At 41.4% G+C, this 19,607-nt stretch overlaps 1 protein-coding gene and 1 long non-coding RNA gene across 2 annotated transcripts in view; one reads left to right on the top strand and one right to left on the bottom strand.

Moving 5' to 3' along the window:
- The first annotated feature begins 1,342 nt into the window (after nt 1-1,342).
- On the top strand, nt 1,343-9,799 carry LOC119809045. Its single transcript, XR_005284612.1, has 3 exons — nt 1,343-2,599; nt 7,043-7,305; nt 7,934-9,799. It is a non-coding gene; the product is annotated as an uncharacterized LOC119809045 (long non-coding RNA).
- Ptpn9 (protein tyrosine phosphatase non-receptor type 9) overlaps nt 1,934-19,607 on the bottom strand; it is an 80,686-nt gene continuing 63,012 nt past the window's right edge. The window contains exons 9-13 of the mRNA XM_038321727.1: nt 16,019-16,085; nt 8,253-8,331; nt 6,983-7,133; nt 4,663-4,870; nt 1,934-3,765 (exon numbers count right to left, since the gene is read on the bottom strand). Coding sequence (XP_038177655.1) covers nt 3,551-3,765; nt 4,663-4,870; nt 6,983-7,133; nt 8,253-8,331; nt 16,019-16,085 — 720 coding nt within the window. The 3' untranslated portion in view covers nt 1,934-3,550. The remainder of the gene's footprint in view (nt 3,766-4,662; nt 4,871-6,982; nt 7,134-8,252; nt 8,332-16,018; nt 16,086-19,607) is intronic.

Here is a 19,607-nt window from a genome sequence, read left to right as displayed (position 1 = left end):
GATCTTTGTGAGTTCAAGGCCAGCCTGGTCTACAAGAGCTAGTTCCAGAACAGGCTCCAAAGCTACAGAGAAACCCTGTCTCAAAAAATAAAAATACAAATAAATAAAATAAAAAATTTTAATAACCACCAAAAATTTATTAAAAATTTCAATATTAATAAAGATAGCACTATGCATAATAGCAGTTTGGGAAAACTACTGAACCCTTTTCTCTCAGGAGTTTTACTGAATACTCAGGAGATATCATTGGTTGTGCCCAGAATCTGAGATATGAGTTAAATAACAATTCAAAAGCCTAGGTCATCGTGTATTCACTCAGCCACCAACTGGGTTGGCCCAGGAATTTGTGCCCAGGAATTTGCACCTAGGAACTAGTGCACAACCTTGAATTGAGCAATTTACAGGGCAAAGTTACAGCAAGTTTGAACAAATAACAGTTCTAAATTACCTATTCCAGACTTTTTATTGTTAAGGCTTGTTTTCTGTATATTTCACCAATTTTATGTATTTCTGTAATGTTTCTGATTTCAAATTTCAGAGATTCTGTCTTAATCTGCTACCATTTTGTTTTTTCTTCAAACGAGTGTGTCATGTAGCGCAGGCTGGTCTCCTACTACCCAGTACAGCCAAAATTGGCCTTGAATTCTTGATCATCTTGCCTCTACCTCTCCAATACTGAGATCACAGTCGCATTCCACAACATCCAACAGTTTAGTCTTTGGTTAAGATAAAAACATCAAGAAAAATGTACCAGCATATCAAGAAACAGATCCTTAGAAACTTCTAATGTAAAGGTAGGCTCTCTGAGCTGCAGCACAGCAAACTAACTTCCTGGTTTCAATTGTTTTCTTCTATCAGCACCTGTCTTCAAGTAGTTGAGAGTGAGTGTGTTAGTATCTACAGAGTACTCTGAGCAGGACCTAAAATATGTTGGGTTTCCATTAAATGTTGTTTGTTATTCCTGTTATTTACAACACCCTAATATTTGCATATTGCAGGCCACAGCTGCTCCAAGGGGGCAGGCTGTCACTGGCTCAGAGCTAGAAAGCACATGATATGAAGAGTGTCCCCACAAGGCCAATGCTTCTCACCCCCTCTGAGAGAAAGGCTAGCAGGACAGTGTTTGTGGTGCTTCTGTGGAAGCATGACCCCTTTGGTACTGTGCAGATTTCAGGATAGACCAAGATATCCCCATCTGGAAGATGTCATCAATTCTATAATCTTTCAAGTCCACTACAAGGAACTGAGCTCAAGGTCAATTTCCCCTTGGGAAAACTGAGCCCTAGGGAGACTGAGGTAGAAGAATTGCTGTCCTTGAATTTGGTAAGTTCCTGTCTCAAACAAACAAACAAAGAAAACAAAATCGTGAGCTGTCCTAGAGTTTTAAAAACAGTGATACTCTAAAAGGGGAACAACAACAAACCCTAAAGACAAGCACCTTTCGGCTCTGATACATCAAGAGACTTCATCCTTTTGGGTTACAGTTTTAAAGCAAATCACTGTATTCCTCCGGACCCTACTGTTCTCATTTCTGCATTATATTATTACATCATTATACATATATATTTCTCATTTATAACTCAGTGAAAGACTGATGAATTAGCACATGTCCATAATCCCAATGCTGAAGAAACGGGAGAAGGATGTGTAGAAGGGATAGGATATTCACTAGAATTATGAAGTTTCAGTGAAATAATGTACAAGACAAAGCAATTAGCACTAAGATTGCCATACAACAAGCATTCAGTTGGTACTGGTACCTTTGTCGAAAAGGTAAGGCCATAGCCACAGACATGGCAGGTGCTTCTCAGAACTGGATCTCAGATGTTGAAGCTTTGGATCCCTCCCTGCCACCCATCTGTCCAGAACCAGTTCATGGACTCCCTCCTCACCTTCCCAAGCCCAGAGTGCTAAATTGATGAAGCTAAAAGGGTTTAATCATGTTGGTATATTTATATGTAAATACAAAACTGTACCACTATAAGATATTGAATATGAACATTACAATTATTTACTGAATCTGACTCAGTCCATTGATGTTAAATACAAAATGAAATGATTGTAAAAAATAAGAATATACACATTCAAAGATCTTATTACAGTATAAAATTATTGGGTCTGACCAGCTGCCAACCTCATCATCTGGAGTAGGGGAACATTTAGGGGGATCAGTGGAGTTTTGTGGGAACACTGAAGTGTTGGGAACTCTTGATTCTATTCCTAGCAAATCAGACTGGGAAAAGACAGGATCAAGTTGGATGGGTAGGGGACCAGTGATTGCAAGGAACTACCTCATCCAGCCAAGGGGATTATTATACTTTATAAGGACATAGAACACATTTAGTTTGAGGTCTGGGATCTGGAAGGCTAGCAGGCAAGGAGAACTGGGCATCTCAGTCGACAAGGAAGAGTTGCACAAAGAAAGGGTCTTTCAATGAAAGAAAAAAGGGGTCCCAGTTTGTCCTCCCAGGAAGGGAGTTTCATATTAGGTTCCTTTCAGTCACTCCAGGATTCTCCTTTCTTTTAAGATTTCGTACCGATTACTTTTGGCTCTGGCAGCTCTGTAAATTCATCTCTAGCCTTGGACCCCATTGCTGGGGTAAGTAAGACAGAGTCTGGAATCACAGTGGAGGTCTGTTCCCCAAATCAGCAAGCTAAACAGAAAATTGGTTAGATGGAGGACACCCCATGCTAACGTGAACCAGTGTTACTGTCGTCAGTATTTTTGGCTCCAACAAGCATGGAGTCCAGAGGGAAAGATGTCATTAAGGAAGAGGAGCCTGTGGCCTGGGAAAAAAGTATGTGTTGTCTTCTGTCACTCTGCTGTCTGACAACATGAGCACGATCCCCAATCCCAGCTAGTTCAGACTAATCAGCAAGGTCCAAGAAGCAAAGAATGCTCAACTGCGAGTTGAAGCCCCAGGAACGTCTACAAAGAGTATCTGTGTGTATATGTATTTATAGAATACAACCATATTATCACATACAGTATATATTATATACACACATACATATGGATCCATACACGTAAGTGCACATACGTACACGCGCACACACACAAAATGACAGAAAAGACTGGAATACACGCCCTATGTATAAACGTGCTTGGCACTCGGGATATTCTCTAGAATATGTAACTTGGTCAAGCTCTCTGGGCAGGAAGGTGAATGCTCACCAAACCTCCCTGTCAAATCCTAGCAAAGGGAAGGAGGAGACTTCTAGAAGAATGGCATTGGGAGATGGGGGTTCCTTCCCCACTTACCTCAGGGACCCTGGCAAAAATCAATAGCCACAATTTGGTTTTAGTAAGGCACAGTTCAATAGCAGGTGCTAGGAATTAAGAACACATTGCTGCTGGCCCTTTCTAGTGGCAATTTCACCACATTTATCTAGCCAAAGGGAAAGGCTGCCTTGCGTGCACATGTGCGCTGGGAGACACAAGAAAGAGGTTGATCCATGGCTTCAGCATAGCTGATGGCAACCTATAGGCTCAGCGGTGTCCAGGGTAGTTTAAGGAAGGCTGGCCAGCAGGTGGAAACTCGTGGAACAGCTATTGACCCTCCATGGCCAACAGGCTGTGACCAGAGGGAACCATTCCTTCCTTCTCTGCAAATTCCAGAATGGCCTTGTAGCAAAAGTAGTACTGCTCAGGGGTCTGGATACTAAAGGCCCTCTGTGTCCTCATGCGCGACACTGTCTGGAACACATTAAGGGTGCCAAGCTCCTCCAGCTGTGCCAGGCAGATGTCCAGTGAGCAGAAGGTACCTGAAGAAGGAAGAAAACAGTCACATGAGTGTACTTCCCCATATTTTTCCTTTTACCAAAAACAACTTGCAAAATTGGCTGAATCAATCAAAGGCAAAGGGTCTGATGGCAGGAGGACTGAAGTCTAACAGTACCACAGGATGTGCTAAAGGCCAGAGTCTCCCGTCTCTCAGGACACATCGGGGGAACAAGAAGAGTAAGTAGGTAGGTGTTGAAGACGAACTTCCTGCTTCAATACCAGACAGAGCAACAGTTCTTCCACACCCCATTTCCAGAGCTTGTACTCTCCAGGGGTCTACCACAAATAGATTTCTCTTGATTTTCCTCCCCAGGGGACCTTTGACCTTGTAAAGTCGGCACGCATACAGCACACATTTTATTAAACCAAAGCTGTTAACCAGATCTATGATGAATAACAAAGAAGTCAAGCAAGATGATACAAGCTTAGAATCCCATGATTGGGGAGGCTAAGAAAAAAGGATTGCTGTGAATTCCAGGGCAGAATGGACTTCATAGTAAGATGTGGTCTCAAAGAAACAACAAAAAAGAGGAGGAGGGGAGGGAGGGAAAGATAAGACCAGCAAAGGGAAAAGAAGCCCCCAGGAGAGGGCCAGCTAATCCCTCTGGGAACCATAATCATGGTGATGACAGAGTTGACAAGGTCAGAAGATCATTGATGATGGAATGTATAAAACAACTCTAAGAACGTGATTCGTAAATTATATATTTTGGCAAGCAGTATCCCCAGCATAAAAAATACAAAAGGACATTAAAGAGTGATTATCAACGCAGTTTGCCACAGGGAATGAGTGAGTTCTTTCTCCAATCACAGACATGCCCCAGGCTTCTAGTTCCTCCTCTTTACCCCCACTGCCAGCAGTGTAAGAGGTACAGTACCTGTCCTGCCGATGCCTGCACTGCAATGCACCACAATGGGTGGCTCGGGGCACTGCCCTTTGGACCGTGCTCCCAGGCTGCCGACAGCCAGGCTCTGCTGGTTTCTGACCACTCTCAGAAAGTCAATGAGGGAAGCTGCTGAGGAAGGGACACCATAATCTGGCCAGCTCAGGAACTGGAAGTGGGTCACCTGGCGTTTCTGCCGCTCCTAAAAAAAAAAAAAAAAAAAAAGAAGAAGAAGAAGAAGAAGAAGAAGCAAAAGTTAATGCCCTCATCCCTATTTACTCTGCCTATCCTGGGCTTTTCCAGGTTCTTAACACCTTAGCATTCATATCAGTAAGGCTCCTGTCTTCTGTTCTCACCTTTCATCACAGCTGTTCTCTACCCCAAACCCAAAGGAAGGGCTAAATGTTTAGGGAAGGCAGACTGCTATATAGTAAAAGTGTTTATTTTTGTAGTTTAAAAAAAAAAAAAAGAGGGCTGGAGAGATGGCTCAGAGGTTTAGAGCACTGACTGCTCTACCAGAGGTGCTGAGTTCAATTGCCAGCAACCACATGGTGGCTCACAACCATCTGTAATACATTCTGGTACCCTCTTTTGGACTGCATTGCAGATATACATTCAGGCAGAACACTGTATACATAATAAATAAAATCTTTTAAAAAAATAGAAGTATTTAGGCCAGACAGTGGTGATGCACACCTTTAATTCCAGCACTCAGGAGGCAGAGGCAGGCGGATCTCTATGAGTTCGGGACCAACCTGGTCTCCAAGAGCTAGTTCCAGGACAGGCTCCAAAGCTACAGAGAAACCCTGTCTCGAAAAACAAACAAACAAAGTCTTTCAGCCAGAGAAGTGGTCTTCCCTAGGAAGAGCACACCAACTAGTTGTTCAGTGCCAAACAGTCAGTTCTGCAAAAATAATACAGTAGTTATATGGACTCAACAGGTTATATTTAAGATATATACATATACATATATACACACATATATATTTACACACAATATATATATATGTATGTATGCGTGCACACATAAGTATGTATATTCATGCAGTAACAAATGAGAAAAGAATATACATTTGAAGGAAAACAGGGAAGGTTTGGAGGGAAGAAAGGAAAGGGAGAAATGTAATTAAATTATAGTATCAAAAAAAAATCTTGCTTAAAAAAAATTGCCAGGCATTGTAGTACACACCTCTAAATCCCAGAATGTGGGAGACAGAGGCAAGCACATGGATTTCTGTGAATTTGAGCCCAGACTGGTCTATCTATATAGTGAGCTCTAGGCCAGCTAAGGTTACATAGTGAGAGACATTGTCTCAAAATGAAACATATTTATCCACTTACTGACTTACTCCATTCGTGCATGCGTATAGATCTATGTGTGTGAGGGGATGTACATGTGTGCACATGTACACATGCAAGCCCAAGTAGAACATCAGGTGTCCTCCTCTCACACATCTGCCTGTTCCTTTGAAGCAGAGTTCTCTCTCAACCTGGAGCACATGTATTCTCAGCTAGGCTATAAGCCAGAAAGCCCAGGAATCCTCTTGCCCCCACATCCATCAGAATTGTTTACAGGCATGCATGGGACTCCCAGCTGATGCATGGGTACCATGATCTGAACTCTCATTCTCACGCTTGAGTAGCAAGGACTCTAACAGCTAAGCCAACATCGCTCTAGTTCCTTATTGTAGTTTTCTGAGACAAGATCCATATTGTGTAGTCCAGGCTGTTTTCAATTTATAATCCTGCCTCAGCCTCCTGCAGGGTAGGATAATAAGCATGGCTTAAGACCCAGATTCCCAACGTTGAAAGTTTAATTTCTCTTTAATGCCACTCTTGTATTGAGATGATGACTGTATTAGTTTGGAAGGTAGGTGTGTTTGTGTCTATGTAGCACTGGCTTGGAACTTATTATGTAGACCAGGCTGGCCTTAAACTCATAAGAGATCCAGCTGCATCTGTCTCTGGAGTGTGGGATTAAAAGCATACACCACATAACTGGCTTCTCAGCTGAATATCTTTAACTTGTTTACAGAAAAAAACAAAAGCAGTTTATAACCTCCTTAAAATCCTGCCTATTCCCTTGAGAAATTTTCTTTTTTTGTTTTGTTTTGTCAAGACAAGAACTCAATATGTAGCCCTGGATGGCCTGGAACTCACCGTATAGGCCAGGTTGACTTTGAACTCACAGCTATCCACCTGCCTTTTCTTGCCAAGTGTTGATTAAAAATATGCATCATCACCCTCAACAAGAACCTCTTTAAAGGAGCTTCCCTAGTTTTACGAAAGTGAGAAAAGAGAAAGCTTCATTTACCTCTGTGTTGTGAATTTCTAGAGTTGTTTTCTTATAATGGTTCATGTTCTCCACTCCTAGATTAGTCACCGTGAGGAATCCAAACCGGATCCGAGAGTCTTTTTCTAAAGGCCAGTACTGTCCACATTTTCTTCTGCCGCCTTCCTCGAAGCTGAAGATAAACAGAGCAAGTTAAGCTTCACTCTTCAACAGGCAAAAAAGCTTCTTCCCACCACAAACTGCTGAGCTCCTAGGCAGCAATGCCATGTGATCTGCAAAGCTCCTGAAGTCTGCCACTGATGCTCGGCAGAAAAAGAATGAAATCTCTCCATTCTAAACAGATGGTAAACAGCTAAAGTCCCTACACATGTCCAGTTGGCAGACATGCATGATGCATTAACTATATCATCTCACTTACCTGGGATAAAGAGAAGTAAAAACAGAGTGAGGACCAGGCCTAAGCCACTGCTCAGTTTCTTCTCCACTGAGAAAGGGCCCTTGACTGACACAGCAGTGGGGAAGACAAGTCCTGGATGTGACTAGGAGGTCCACAGACTTCACCTCACCATTTCTCAGTGGCCTCAGACTACGCTGAGGTGATACTACAGGTGGCTATTAACAGGGCTCTGAGGAAGGGAACTGAGCAAACATCTTTTCCTTCTTCCTTCCTTCATTTTTCTATTTGAGAATGGGTCTCTCTGTGTAGCTCTGGCCATTCTGGAACTCTCTCTGTAGACCAGGCTGGCCTTAAATACAGTGACTTGCCGCCCTAGGCCTCACAAGTGCTGGAATTAAAGGCATACTGCCCAGCCATCATCTTTTCGTTCTTCCCCATCTAAAATAAGTTATAACTAATAATGAAACTAATAAAATATTAAATTCTTTAAATCTGGCAGAACTGCCCAATTTCAAGAACAACTCTTGATTCAGAACTTCCTGCCTCATGTTCCCCTCTCTCCTGTTCCCTTACAGGTAGAGAAACGAAGGAAGAGGAAGCAATTGAAGAAAGCAGGAATGAAAAGCAAAGGGACTGGGGATCCAGCAGCCAGAGACATCTTCCCTCTTGAGTCGAGCCTTCTGCTTCACAGTGCTTCCTCCAGTGAATAAGGCCAGGACCCCAGGGCGGCTGTAACGAGCACTGGGTCCCTAGAATTAGGGATTCAATATCTACAAGGCTATCTCTTTCTCCACCAGACCTCAGCATGTCAACAAGTAATGTGCCATGGCTTTCCTAGTCACTCAGGGTCAGGGTAAAGGCAGGGAGGGTATGGAAAAAAGAAGACTAACTTACCGGGTGGTCATTACAATCACCAAAACTTTTTGCTCCCAAACCATGAGCCAGAAGTCACGATAGGTATTCTCCAAAGGGCCTAGAATGAAAGGAGACGACGAAGAACAGACACTTCAGAAACATGTCTGTCTTTCTTCCAAACAGTAAGTCCAAAGCACAGATGTAAGCTCCCTGCTTTTCTTTCCGTTGTTGTTGTTGTTGTCTAGGAGAGGGTCTCTCCTAGACTTAGACTATGTACTCCAGCATGACCCAGAACTCCTGTTCCTCTGGCCTCCCCTCCCAAGTGCTGCAATTACAAGTATTCATACGAGCCACCACAGACTTCCTATTCTTATCTCTGATTTTTTCAGAGAGGTTCTCACACCAACCATAACATCTCAGTATGAGTATTAGAGACATAGAATGACAAGGCTGGAGAGATGGCTCAGCAGTTGAAAATCATGCTGTTCTTGCAGAAGTCCTAAATTCAGTTCCCAGAACATACGTCAGGTATCTCAGTGTGTAACTCCACCTCCAAGGGATCCAATGACCTTTTCTGGCATCCACAGGAACCTGCATTCACATGCACACATCCACATACAAACATACATATACATAACTAAAAATAAAATAAATCAGGGCTAGAGAGACCAGTGGTTAAGACCAGTTGTTGATCTTGCAAAGGAACTGGGTTGAATTCCAGGCACCCACATGGCAGCTAAGAGCATTTGTAATATAAATTCCAGAGGATCTGATGCCCTCTTCTGGTCTCTGTGGTTACTGCATGCATGTGGTGCTAGACATGCAAGCAGGCAAAACACATACAAATATAAAATTAAAAATTTAAAGATAAATAAAAATGAATCTTCACCAAGAATAAAATGGAACAGGATGTTCACAAGTGAGCCATATGCAGGGAGCACTGTTAAAGACCTCTCAGAGCCTGAGCCACAGTGCCTCAGCAACCTGATGGACCAGTGCCACTGACCTGTCTCACCCCACCTGACCCTCAGCCTCAGAACAATTAACTACAAACCATTGGCTCAAGTCCCTCACGACTGGGACCTAGTCTTCTTCAAAAATCATTTCATCCTTCAACTTACACACTTACCCTCCCTTGGTCCCTTTCCCTTTTTCAACAGGGTCTTACTGTAGAGGTTAGACAGGCCTGAAACTTGGGACCCTACTGCCCCGGCTGCCAGTGTGCAGGAATTAGGCATGTGCCACCATGCACAGCTTTCATTCTCGACTTTCTTATCGCTAAATAAGACTTCTAGTAGTCAAGCTGGAGAGATGGCTCAGTGCCTGCTCTTCCAAAGGTCCTGAATTCAATTCCCAGTAACCACATAATGGCTCACAACCATCTGTAATGAGGTCTGGTGCCCTCTTTCTGGCATGCAAGCATACATGGAAGGAATGTTGTATACTAAATAAATAAATCCTTAAAAAAAAGACTTCTAGTAGTCTTTGTTAAAATTATTATCACTATTGTTTTTGTTAGTAAGTACGGGGAGCAGGAGTGCCACGTGAACAAGTGGATCCATGCTAAGAACTTGTATTTTAAGTCTGTTTTCTCCTCCCACCTTATAGGGCCCAGGAGATTTGACTCGTCACCAGGTACCTTTACTGTATGAGCCATCTCACCCACCCCAATTCTGATGTTTTTAAATCATTTATTCTTCAAAAAAGTTAAAGTCAACTTTTTTGTTGAGGTTGTTTTTTTTTTTCGAGACAGGGTTTCCCTGTAACTTTGAAGCCTGTCCTGAAACTCACTTTGTAGACCAGGCTGACCTTGAACTCACAGAGATCCGCCTGTATCTGTCTCCCGAATGCTGGGATTAAAGGTGTGCACCACCACTGCCCGGCTGAATTGAAGTCAGCACACTATTTCCGTCATATCCAGAAGTTGTCAAGGAATTCTCACAATTTTTTACCCTTGGAATATTTTTGCTTTTATCTCTTAACTCCTGCCATCTCCCCTGTTCTTTTTTTTCCACCTGAGACAGGGCTTTTCTGTGTAAGAGCCCTGGCTGTCCTGAAACCAGCTCTAGTAGACCAGGCTGGGTTCAAACTCACAGAGATCCACTTGCCTCTTCCTCCCTAGTGCTGGGATTAAGTGTGCCACCATTGCCCGCCTCCCCTGTTCTTTATACTAAGTTTCACAGCCATGAGGATTTTATCATTTTTTTCTAAGTTACTAATACCATTCTAAAGTATTTTTCCCAAATATCTTTCTCCTTACAACTTAATACTAAAGTTGTTTCATCATAATACAGCACTGAATCTCTGACTCTGTTCCTTTGTACTGTCTCCCTCGTCTATAAAACCCTACCATTTTTATCCAGTTTTTAAGATTTATTTTATTTTTACTTCTGTGCATGTGTGTGCTTATCTATAGGAGTGCATTCTTAACGTGTATGGATAACTGCAAGGTCAGAAGAAGGTGTCTGAGTGCCTAGACCTAGAGTCACAGGGAGTCATGAGCCTCTCCATGCAGTTACTAGGAACTGAACTCTGGTCTTCTGGAAGAGCAGCAAGTGCTGAGCCATCTCTCCAACCCTCTATCTTTAAGTGCTGAATCTTCCCCCAGGCTCTCTTTGACCAGGACACTAAAGGGATTTCCTCTCCCCTAAGCTCTGGATGATATGGCTGGTCCTAAATAACCATTTAATTTATAGCATCTTACATCAGACATTTAAGAAAAATCACAATTTTGGTAAATAGGATGTAAAGAACAAACGCTGTTTGTGAAACTCACCTTTTCTAATTAGAATCTGCACAATGATGAGCATTCTGCAGTAACTCCTCAAGATGATTCTTTATGTCTTCCAAGTGTTTTCCCTCTCCATTTTCAGAGAAGCAGGGTAACATCAAGGGTTAATTGGACCCAAAAGCCCACTGGTTCCACTACTTCTCTGAAAGTCTTTTAGTAAGCAATAACATTTTGTGTGTGAAACTTTAAAAAAGACTATGTGTGTGTTCAGATAGCCACTCATGTATGCACATTGAGGCCACTGCTATCCACCTTGTTTTGGGTTTAGTCGTATTTTGTTTTGAGACAGGTTCTCTCATTGGGACCTGCCAATTAGGGTAGACTGGATAGCCCCTGAGCCCCAGAAATCCTATCTCTGCCACCGAGTGCTGGGATAACAAGTGCCTGACAACTGTACCCACTTGGTGACTCACCATCATCTATCCCTCTAGTTTCAGGGGATCTGACAACTGCCTTCTGGGATCCATGGTCACAGCATGCATGCACATATAATCATGCAGGCACAACACTCATACATGTAAAACAAAAATCAAATGAACCTTTAAAAACAAAAACAACAAACAAGCAAAAAAAAAAAAAAACAGAGAAAAGAGGTGGGAAGAGCACCAGCCTAGTCTACAAAGCCAGACTCAGATAGATAGCTGGATGGATGGATGGATGGATGGATGGATGGATGGATGGATGGATGGGTGGGTGGACAGACGATTGATGGGTAGGTAGTTGGGAGAGAAAAGGGGGGAGGCAGGAAGGAAGAAGGGTGAGGGAGGGAAGAAGGGAGAGAGGGAGGGAGGTAGGGAGGAAGGGAAGGAGAGAAATGGACAAAATGATATTATTTCACTGGAGAGATGGCTCAGTGGTTAAAAACATTAACTGTTCTTTCTGAGGATCCAGGATCAGTTCCTGGCACCCACACTGGCTCACAACCACTCCAATTTCAGAAAATCTGATGCCCTCTTCTGATTTCTGTAGTCAATGCATATATGTAGTACACAGGCACAAATGCAGGCAAAATACATACATCACACACATGCACGCGTGCACACACACATACATACACATACACACACACATACACACACACACACACACACACACACACACACACAAATAAGAAGGAAAGGAATTTCAAATGACCTCATCTCAGGATAGAGAGAAGGCAGTAGTATAGCTTAGTGGCAGAGCTTATGCTTAGCATGCTCAAAGCTCTGGGTTCAATTACCAGATTCAAAAGTATGAAGGGAAGCCGGGCGGTGGGGGCACACGCCTTTAATCCCAGCACTCGGGAGGCAGAGGCAGGCGTATCTCTGAGTTCGAGGCCAGCCTGGTCTACAAGAGCTAGTTCCAGGACAGGCTCTAAAACTACAGTGAAACCCTGTCTTGAAAAATCAAGTATGAGGGAGATCCTAATTTGGGTAATTTACCTTTTTCTTCTAAATCTTTTCCTTGTGCCTTTAAGAAAGTTTAGTCCCTCTATCTACTTACCTTGGATTTTATATCTGATTTATCAGATATTCTGACTGCTCAGATGTCCCAGTCCCAACAATAGTTTTGGTTTTAGGGTCTTTTGTCTTATTGTGCAGCACAGGCTGTTCCTGAATGTATAATCCTAAGTCTGTCTCCAGCTGGTATCACCCTTACTTAGCCACTGCTCACAGTCTGAATGTGGAAAACAAAGTGTATCAGAGTGCATGTGGGTCAGTGGGAGAACACCTGCTGGTCCCGTGTGAAGCCCAAGGTTTGACCACCAGCAGTGGGGAGGAGCTGGGAGATCAAATGTGTGAGAAGCACAAGTTGTAGCATTTAGAAAAGGCTGGTGTTGGGAGATGCAGAAAAGTGTTTTTATTGCCTTGATGTTTATATTATAGTAACGCGTATCTGTTGTGATATATTTAGAAAGTGAAGATAAAAATCATTCATTAACTCCTAGATCCAGTGAGAACACTAACATTTTGCAGCATCTCTAAGACCTTTTCTATGTATGTTTAAAGATACAGGCAAATAAAATAGTTAACAACATACCTACCCCATGTATAGTAAATCTTTTTATGTGACAAAAACCACAACTATTGAGACTGGAGAGCTAGCTCAATAGTTATGAGTGCTGGCTGCTCTTCCTTACGACCTGGGTTTGACTCCAAGTACCACCATGGTGGCTCACAACCATCTGTAACTACAATTTCAAAGGCTCCAACAGCTCATCTGGCTTCCACTGGCACCAGACATGCAAATGTCATACAGATATACCTATAAGCACACAACCATACACATAAAATAAAATTTAAAATAATTTTCCCCACAAGATAGGGTTTCTCTGTGTAACAGCTCTGGCTATACTGGAACTCACTTTGTAGACCAGGCTGGCCTCAAACTCACATAGATCCGCCTGCCTCAGTCTCCCGAGTACTGGGATTAAAGGCGTGTGCCACCACCGCCTGGCTAGTATGCTGTGCTTTAAAGGATATTCTGTTCTTGGATATTTAGAATCATTCTAAGACCTTAAATATTTTTGTCAGTATTTGCTTTTGCAAAGAAGAAGCCTGGGTTACATAAGACCCCTTTTCAAACCAGAAAATCAAAATAAAAGATGTTAGTGAAGCTGGTTATCATGCCTATGATCTCCAGGAGGAGATTATAATTAGGATTTGGGAGACTGGGGCAGGAGGATCATGGTGAGTTACAGGCCAGCCTGAGCACTATCTCAAAACAAACAAACAAAGAACAACAAAAGCCCCAAGGAGCTGGGGACAGCCTCATTGGCAATGTGCCTGCTGTGTGAGTACCTGAGCTGATCCTAGCACCCAGGATCTCTACAGCCCATGCTCTGCTGGAGCCACAGATGTGTGACACCACACTCACCAACAAGGGCTGTGCAGCTAAGCCCTCTGAAAAAGACAAAGAAATGGGCTCAGGTAAAAGTTCTTGCCATACAAGCATGAAGACCTCAAATCAAATCCAGGAACTCACATAAAAAAGACAGGAATGGATGAACTTGGAGGGAAAGGAAGGCTCTCTAGAGCTTGCTGACCACTAGCCTAGCTCCAAGTTCAGTGAGAGACCCTGTCTCAAAGGAACAAGGTGAACGAAGACAGAACAGGTCACCTGACGTCCTCCTTTAGATCTGTCCCCACACATAAATAAGCATACTCACGTGTCCATATACCACACACATACAAATGGATATCTATAGATGTAAAGTTAGTGGTCTACTTTGACACAGAAGAACCAATTCATAGAGATGGTTTCTAAGAATTTCTGATCTGGACAGAGATTCAAATTCTGGTTCTGCTACTAGCTTTATGTTCAAGGTCACCTAACCAATTGGGCCTCAGTTTGCTTAAATAAATTAAACACACAGACACACTAAAATTAAAAAGAAAAACCTTCACAGACTTACTTTAATAACCAGAGATTATGCACCTGAAATATAATACATATTCTTAACAGATGACTTATTAGAAATATTACTAGTATGCATATATGGGTATATAAGAACCAGTCCACTAGAGTTCATGCATGTAACCCCAGAAATTAAAAGGAAGAGGCAGAAGGATCAGGAATTCAAAGTAATCATTAGCTACACAGCAAGTATGAAAAGAGCCTAAGGTAGATGAGACCTTGTCCAACTAGTGTGTGTGTGTGATATTGTGCATATATATGTATTTGTTCATTCCCTTTATATATCATTATACAGCATTACAGTACCACCCAATAGAATACAGATATAACCTTAACTGACAGCAAATCTACACTTGTCCCAGAAATTTGTCCTTAATGCCACTTTCTCCCTATAGAGGACACATTATAAGCCCCACATTACCTTTAGTTCTTTCTTTAGTAATCTATAACAGTTCTCTTCCTGTTCTTGTTTTTCACGACATTAACTTTAAAAAATTGGAACCACTTACTTTTTTTTTTTCAACAGAGTCTTGCTGTGTAACAGAGGCTTGACTCCAGTTAACTATGTAAAACATACAGGCTTTGAACTTGGGATCCCGAGTAATGGGATTACAAGCAAGTACATACCAACATGCCGACCTAGACTCAGCATGTTTTCTTGTACTATGCTAAACAATCTGAATTTGACTGATTTGTTACTTAAAACTAGATTCAGGTTTCTTTTGATTATTATTACTACTTTCTTGAGATGGTAGAGATCACATTCAAACCTAGACATGTGCTATATCACTAAATTACATTCCCAGCCTGAATCAGATCTTTATTGTGTGTGTGCATGATGGCTATGGGCCACTACTCAAAGCTCTGATGCCCTACACTCTTGGATCACTATACTAAAACACAGTCCCAAAAACGGGCTGGCAAGCAATAATATTATAGATTTAAATCTCTAGGTTTTCTCTTTGTCGTAAGTTTCCATGCACATCTGGAACTGAAACTACAAACTTATCTGTTCTCTTTACTACCAAACTTAATGAAAGACCAGGATTTTTGTGGTCACAATACACTTCCTTTAAAAATTATGCCATCTGAATTGGGTGTGGTGGCACACACCTTTAATCCCAGTACTGACAAGGCAGACAGAGGCAGGTAGATCTCATCTACAGAGCAAACTCAAAAAATTCCAGGACAACTAGGGCTGTACAGTGAAACACCAATAATAATAATAATAATAATAATAATAATAATAATAAATTTGGAGGCTGGAAAGAGGGCTCAATAGATAAAAGAATGATTGCTGCTCAATCCTGATTTTGGAACTTAGCACCTACATAAAAGCTGGACACGGGGGCTAGAAAGAGAGCTCAGTGGTGAAGAACACTTGCTGCCTTCCCCAGGTTTGAATCCTGCACCCATACTGCAGTACACAACCATCTATAACTCCAGATCCAGGTCCAGGAGAGCTGACACCCTCTTCTGATCTCTGCATACACCAGGTATACACAGACTTACACGCATACCAAACACACATGTACAATTAATTAAAATAAAAAATCACCTGAATGAAAAACCATGTGTAAGTGGTACGAAATCAACATTTAAGGCTAAAATAGCTTACCTTGTGTACCAATATAAGCATTCTTCTGCTTGTAGCCATCCATGAAACTGGCATTGATGTAATCTGTCTAATAATAAAAGGGAGATATTATTGCGAGTGCATGAAAACACCACTTGGCTCAAAAAATAATGTATGTGCTGGGCAAGTTCAGTTCAAGGTATGGCCAGACTCTTCCTGTCAAGCAGAAAATGAAAAACAAGAGGGCCAATTTAGTACTGGGAGAAAAATTGTGAGTTAACTTTATTGGTAAGGAAAGGGAGTAAAGAAGAGGCAGTGGTAGAGCTGAGTGGAACAGTTCTTCTGTGGGCTATTTACTCCACTCCAGCAATATCTTAGAACAGATAGATAGATTAGATAGATAGATAGATGATAGATAGATAGATAGATAGATAGGTAGATAGATGATAGGTAGGTAGGTAGGTAGGTAGATATAGATAGATAGATAGATAGATAGATAGATAGATAGATAGATAGATAATTATAGTGTTCCTTACATCAAATTATACACAAAAGTGAAGTCCTACATAATGTCATGCCTGTAATCCCAGCACTCTAGAGGCAGAGGCTGGAGGATGACTTCAAATTCAAAGGCCACCCTTGTCTACAATTAAGTTCTAAGCCAACAGAGCTACATAGTGAGATTCTCTCTTTAAAAATGAAAACTTATAGACAAAAACAAAACACCTCAAAACAGAATAAAGGCCCAAAGAAAGATGTTAAAATGATTAAGCTCTTAGAAAAAAAGCAAGCTGAACAAGCCATAGAGAACAAACTAGTACAGAGCACCCTCCATGGTCTCTGCTTCAGTTCCTGCATCCAGGTTCCTGCCTTGGAACCTGATGATGGATTATAAACCAAATAAATTCTTTCCTCTTCAAGTTCTTTTAAGCCAGTGTTTATCATAGCAACAGAAGAACAAATTAATAATACAACCCTAAAATCAAAAAAAAAAAAAAGGTGGAGGGACAATTTTTGAAAATATAAGTCTAAGTCTAGCTGCTCTAACTCAGGGTTAGAGAGCTTCCTAGCAGGCAGAAGCCCTGGATTCAGTCCTCAGCATCAGAAAATGTTGGAGAAGGGCCGGCTTGCTCAATTAGTAGAGCATGAGACTCTTAATCTCAGAGTACTGGGTTCGGGCCCCACATTGGGCACCAATCTGTTGGAGAAGGGCCGCTTGTTGGTTTTTAGCCACTTAGCCCTAAAATAATTACATAGAAACTGTATTAATTAAATCACTGCTTGGCCCATTAGCTATAGCTTTTTATTGGCTAATGCGTATATACGAATTTGACTCATTTTTATTAATCTGTGTATTGCCATGTTGCTGTGGCTTACTGGCTAAAGTTTTGGTGTCTGTCTCCGGCAGGGCTATATGGCATCTCTCTGAATTAGAATTTCTGTAGGAGAAATTCTGGAAGGCAATATGACTAGAATACAATTAAGATTTGGATTTACGGGCTGGAGAGATGGCTCAGTGGTTAAGAGCATTGCTTGCTCTTCCAAAGGTCCTGAGTTCAATTCCCAGCAACCACATGGTGGCTCACAACCATCTGTAATGAGGTCTGATGCCCTCTTCTGGCCTGCAGGCATACACACAGACAGAATATTTATTTATTTATTTATTTATTTATTTATTTATTTATTTATTTATTTATTTATTATGTATACAATACTCTGTGTGTATGTCTGCAGGCCAGAAGAGGGCACCAGACCTCATTACAGATGGTTGTGAGCCACCATGTGGTTGCTGGGAATTGAACTCAGGACCTTTGGAAGAGCAGGCAATGCTCTTAACCACTGAGCCATCTCTCCAGCCCCAGACAGAATATTGTATGGATAATAAATAAATAAATATTTAAAAAAAAAAAAGATTTGGATTTACCATATTCACATGTGCTTCCTGTAATTTTTTTCAACAATTGTTGTTGTTGTTGTTGTTGTTGTTGTTGTTGTTATTATTATTATTATTGCTTTAGCTGTTAATTCTCTGGGACTATTTAAGTTTTATCATCATTTAAGGTTTTGTTTAAATGAACTATTAGCTCAGGTGTTATTTCAACAATAAGACAAACAAACAAAACACTGCCTATTCTGGTGTATACAGGTAATCCTAGCCCTTGGAAGTGAGAGGCAGGAGGATCAGAGTTAAAGTCATCCTGTACTACATGGTAAATTTGAGGCTAGTCTGGCGTATAGGAGCATTGTCAATAAACAAGTAAATAATCACAGCTGGTATTGTGATAAATGCCTCTGAACCAAAATTCTAGAGACTAAGACAGGAGGCCAGCCTGGCTACGTAACAACATCCTATTTCAAAAACAAACAAACCAAAAACAAAATAAAAACACAAAGCTCAAGGGCAGGGATATAAATTCCCATTTACTGTGAGAACAGCTGCTGGCATTGTTTGTAGCAATGGAATTACAAATCAGATGATGATCTTCAGATTAACTACAGGATGATTAGAATCACCTGTTACACTGGGATTTACTCATCTGTAAATATACCCACTCACAAATATATTCCCAATACCTGCATATGTATACCAGGCACTAATCCTCAGATTTATTATAAGATGACTAGAATAATCTCCTGTAACACTGGGATTTACTCACAAATATTTCTTAAAACCTGCCAAGCACTGTTCTATACACTTGTGACAGAGCAATGTATACAAAACAGATTAAAAGTGGTGGCACACGCCTTTAATTCCAGCACTCAGGAGGCAGAGGCAGGCAGATCTCTGTGAGTTCAAGGCCAGCCTGGTCTACAGAGTGAGTTCCAGGACAGGCACCAAAGCTACAGAGAAACCCTGTCTTGAAAAAAAAAAAGTATTCTGGACTCAAGAGACCCAAGTCAATCAGTGTACTTCACTTCTGAAGAGAATGCACTAGGACAATTTCGAAAGGACTATGAGCAAGCAGCTTCACGAACTCTCAGGGAAGAAGGATAAAAAATATCCAAGAGGGCTGGAGAGATGGCTCAGTGGTTAAGAGCATTTCCTGCTCTTACTGTGAGAACAGCTGCTGGCATTGTTTGTAGCAATGGAATTACAAATCAGATGATGATCTTCAGATTAACTACAGGAATGATTAGAATCACCTGTTACACTGGGATTTACTCATCTGTAAATATACCCACTCACAAATATATTCCCAATACCTGCATATGTATACCAATATACGAATTTGACTCATTTTTATTAATCTGTGTATTGCCATGTTGCTGTGGCTTACTGGCTAAAGTTTTGGTGTCTGTCTCTGGCAGGGCTATATGGCATCTCTCTGAATTAGAATTTCTGTAGGAGAAATTCTGGAAGGCAATATGACTAGAATACAATTAAGATTTGGATTTACCATATTCACATGTGCTTCCTGTAATTTTCTGAGTTCAGTTCCCAGCAACCATATGGTGGCTCACAACCATCTGTAATAAGGTCTGGTGCCCTTGTATACATAATAAATAATATTTAAAAAATAATCCAAGAATCATAAGCAGGACTATAAATGCCTAAAAGAGAAGGATCAAAAAGGATCAAAAAGAGAAGGATCAAAAAGACCATGATTTTTCTCAAAATTATCCACAAGCA

The sequence above is a fragment of the Arvicola amphibius genome, chromosome 3, assembly GCF_903992535.2.
Source record: "Arvicola amphibius chromosome 3, mArvAmp1.2, whole genome shotgun sequence".
NCBI classification, from domain to species: domain Eukaryota; kingdom Metazoa; phylum Chordata; class Mammalia; order Rodentia; family Cricetidae; genus Arvicola; species Arvicola amphibius.
This window is presented reverse-complemented; position numbering and strand designations above follow the sequence as displayed.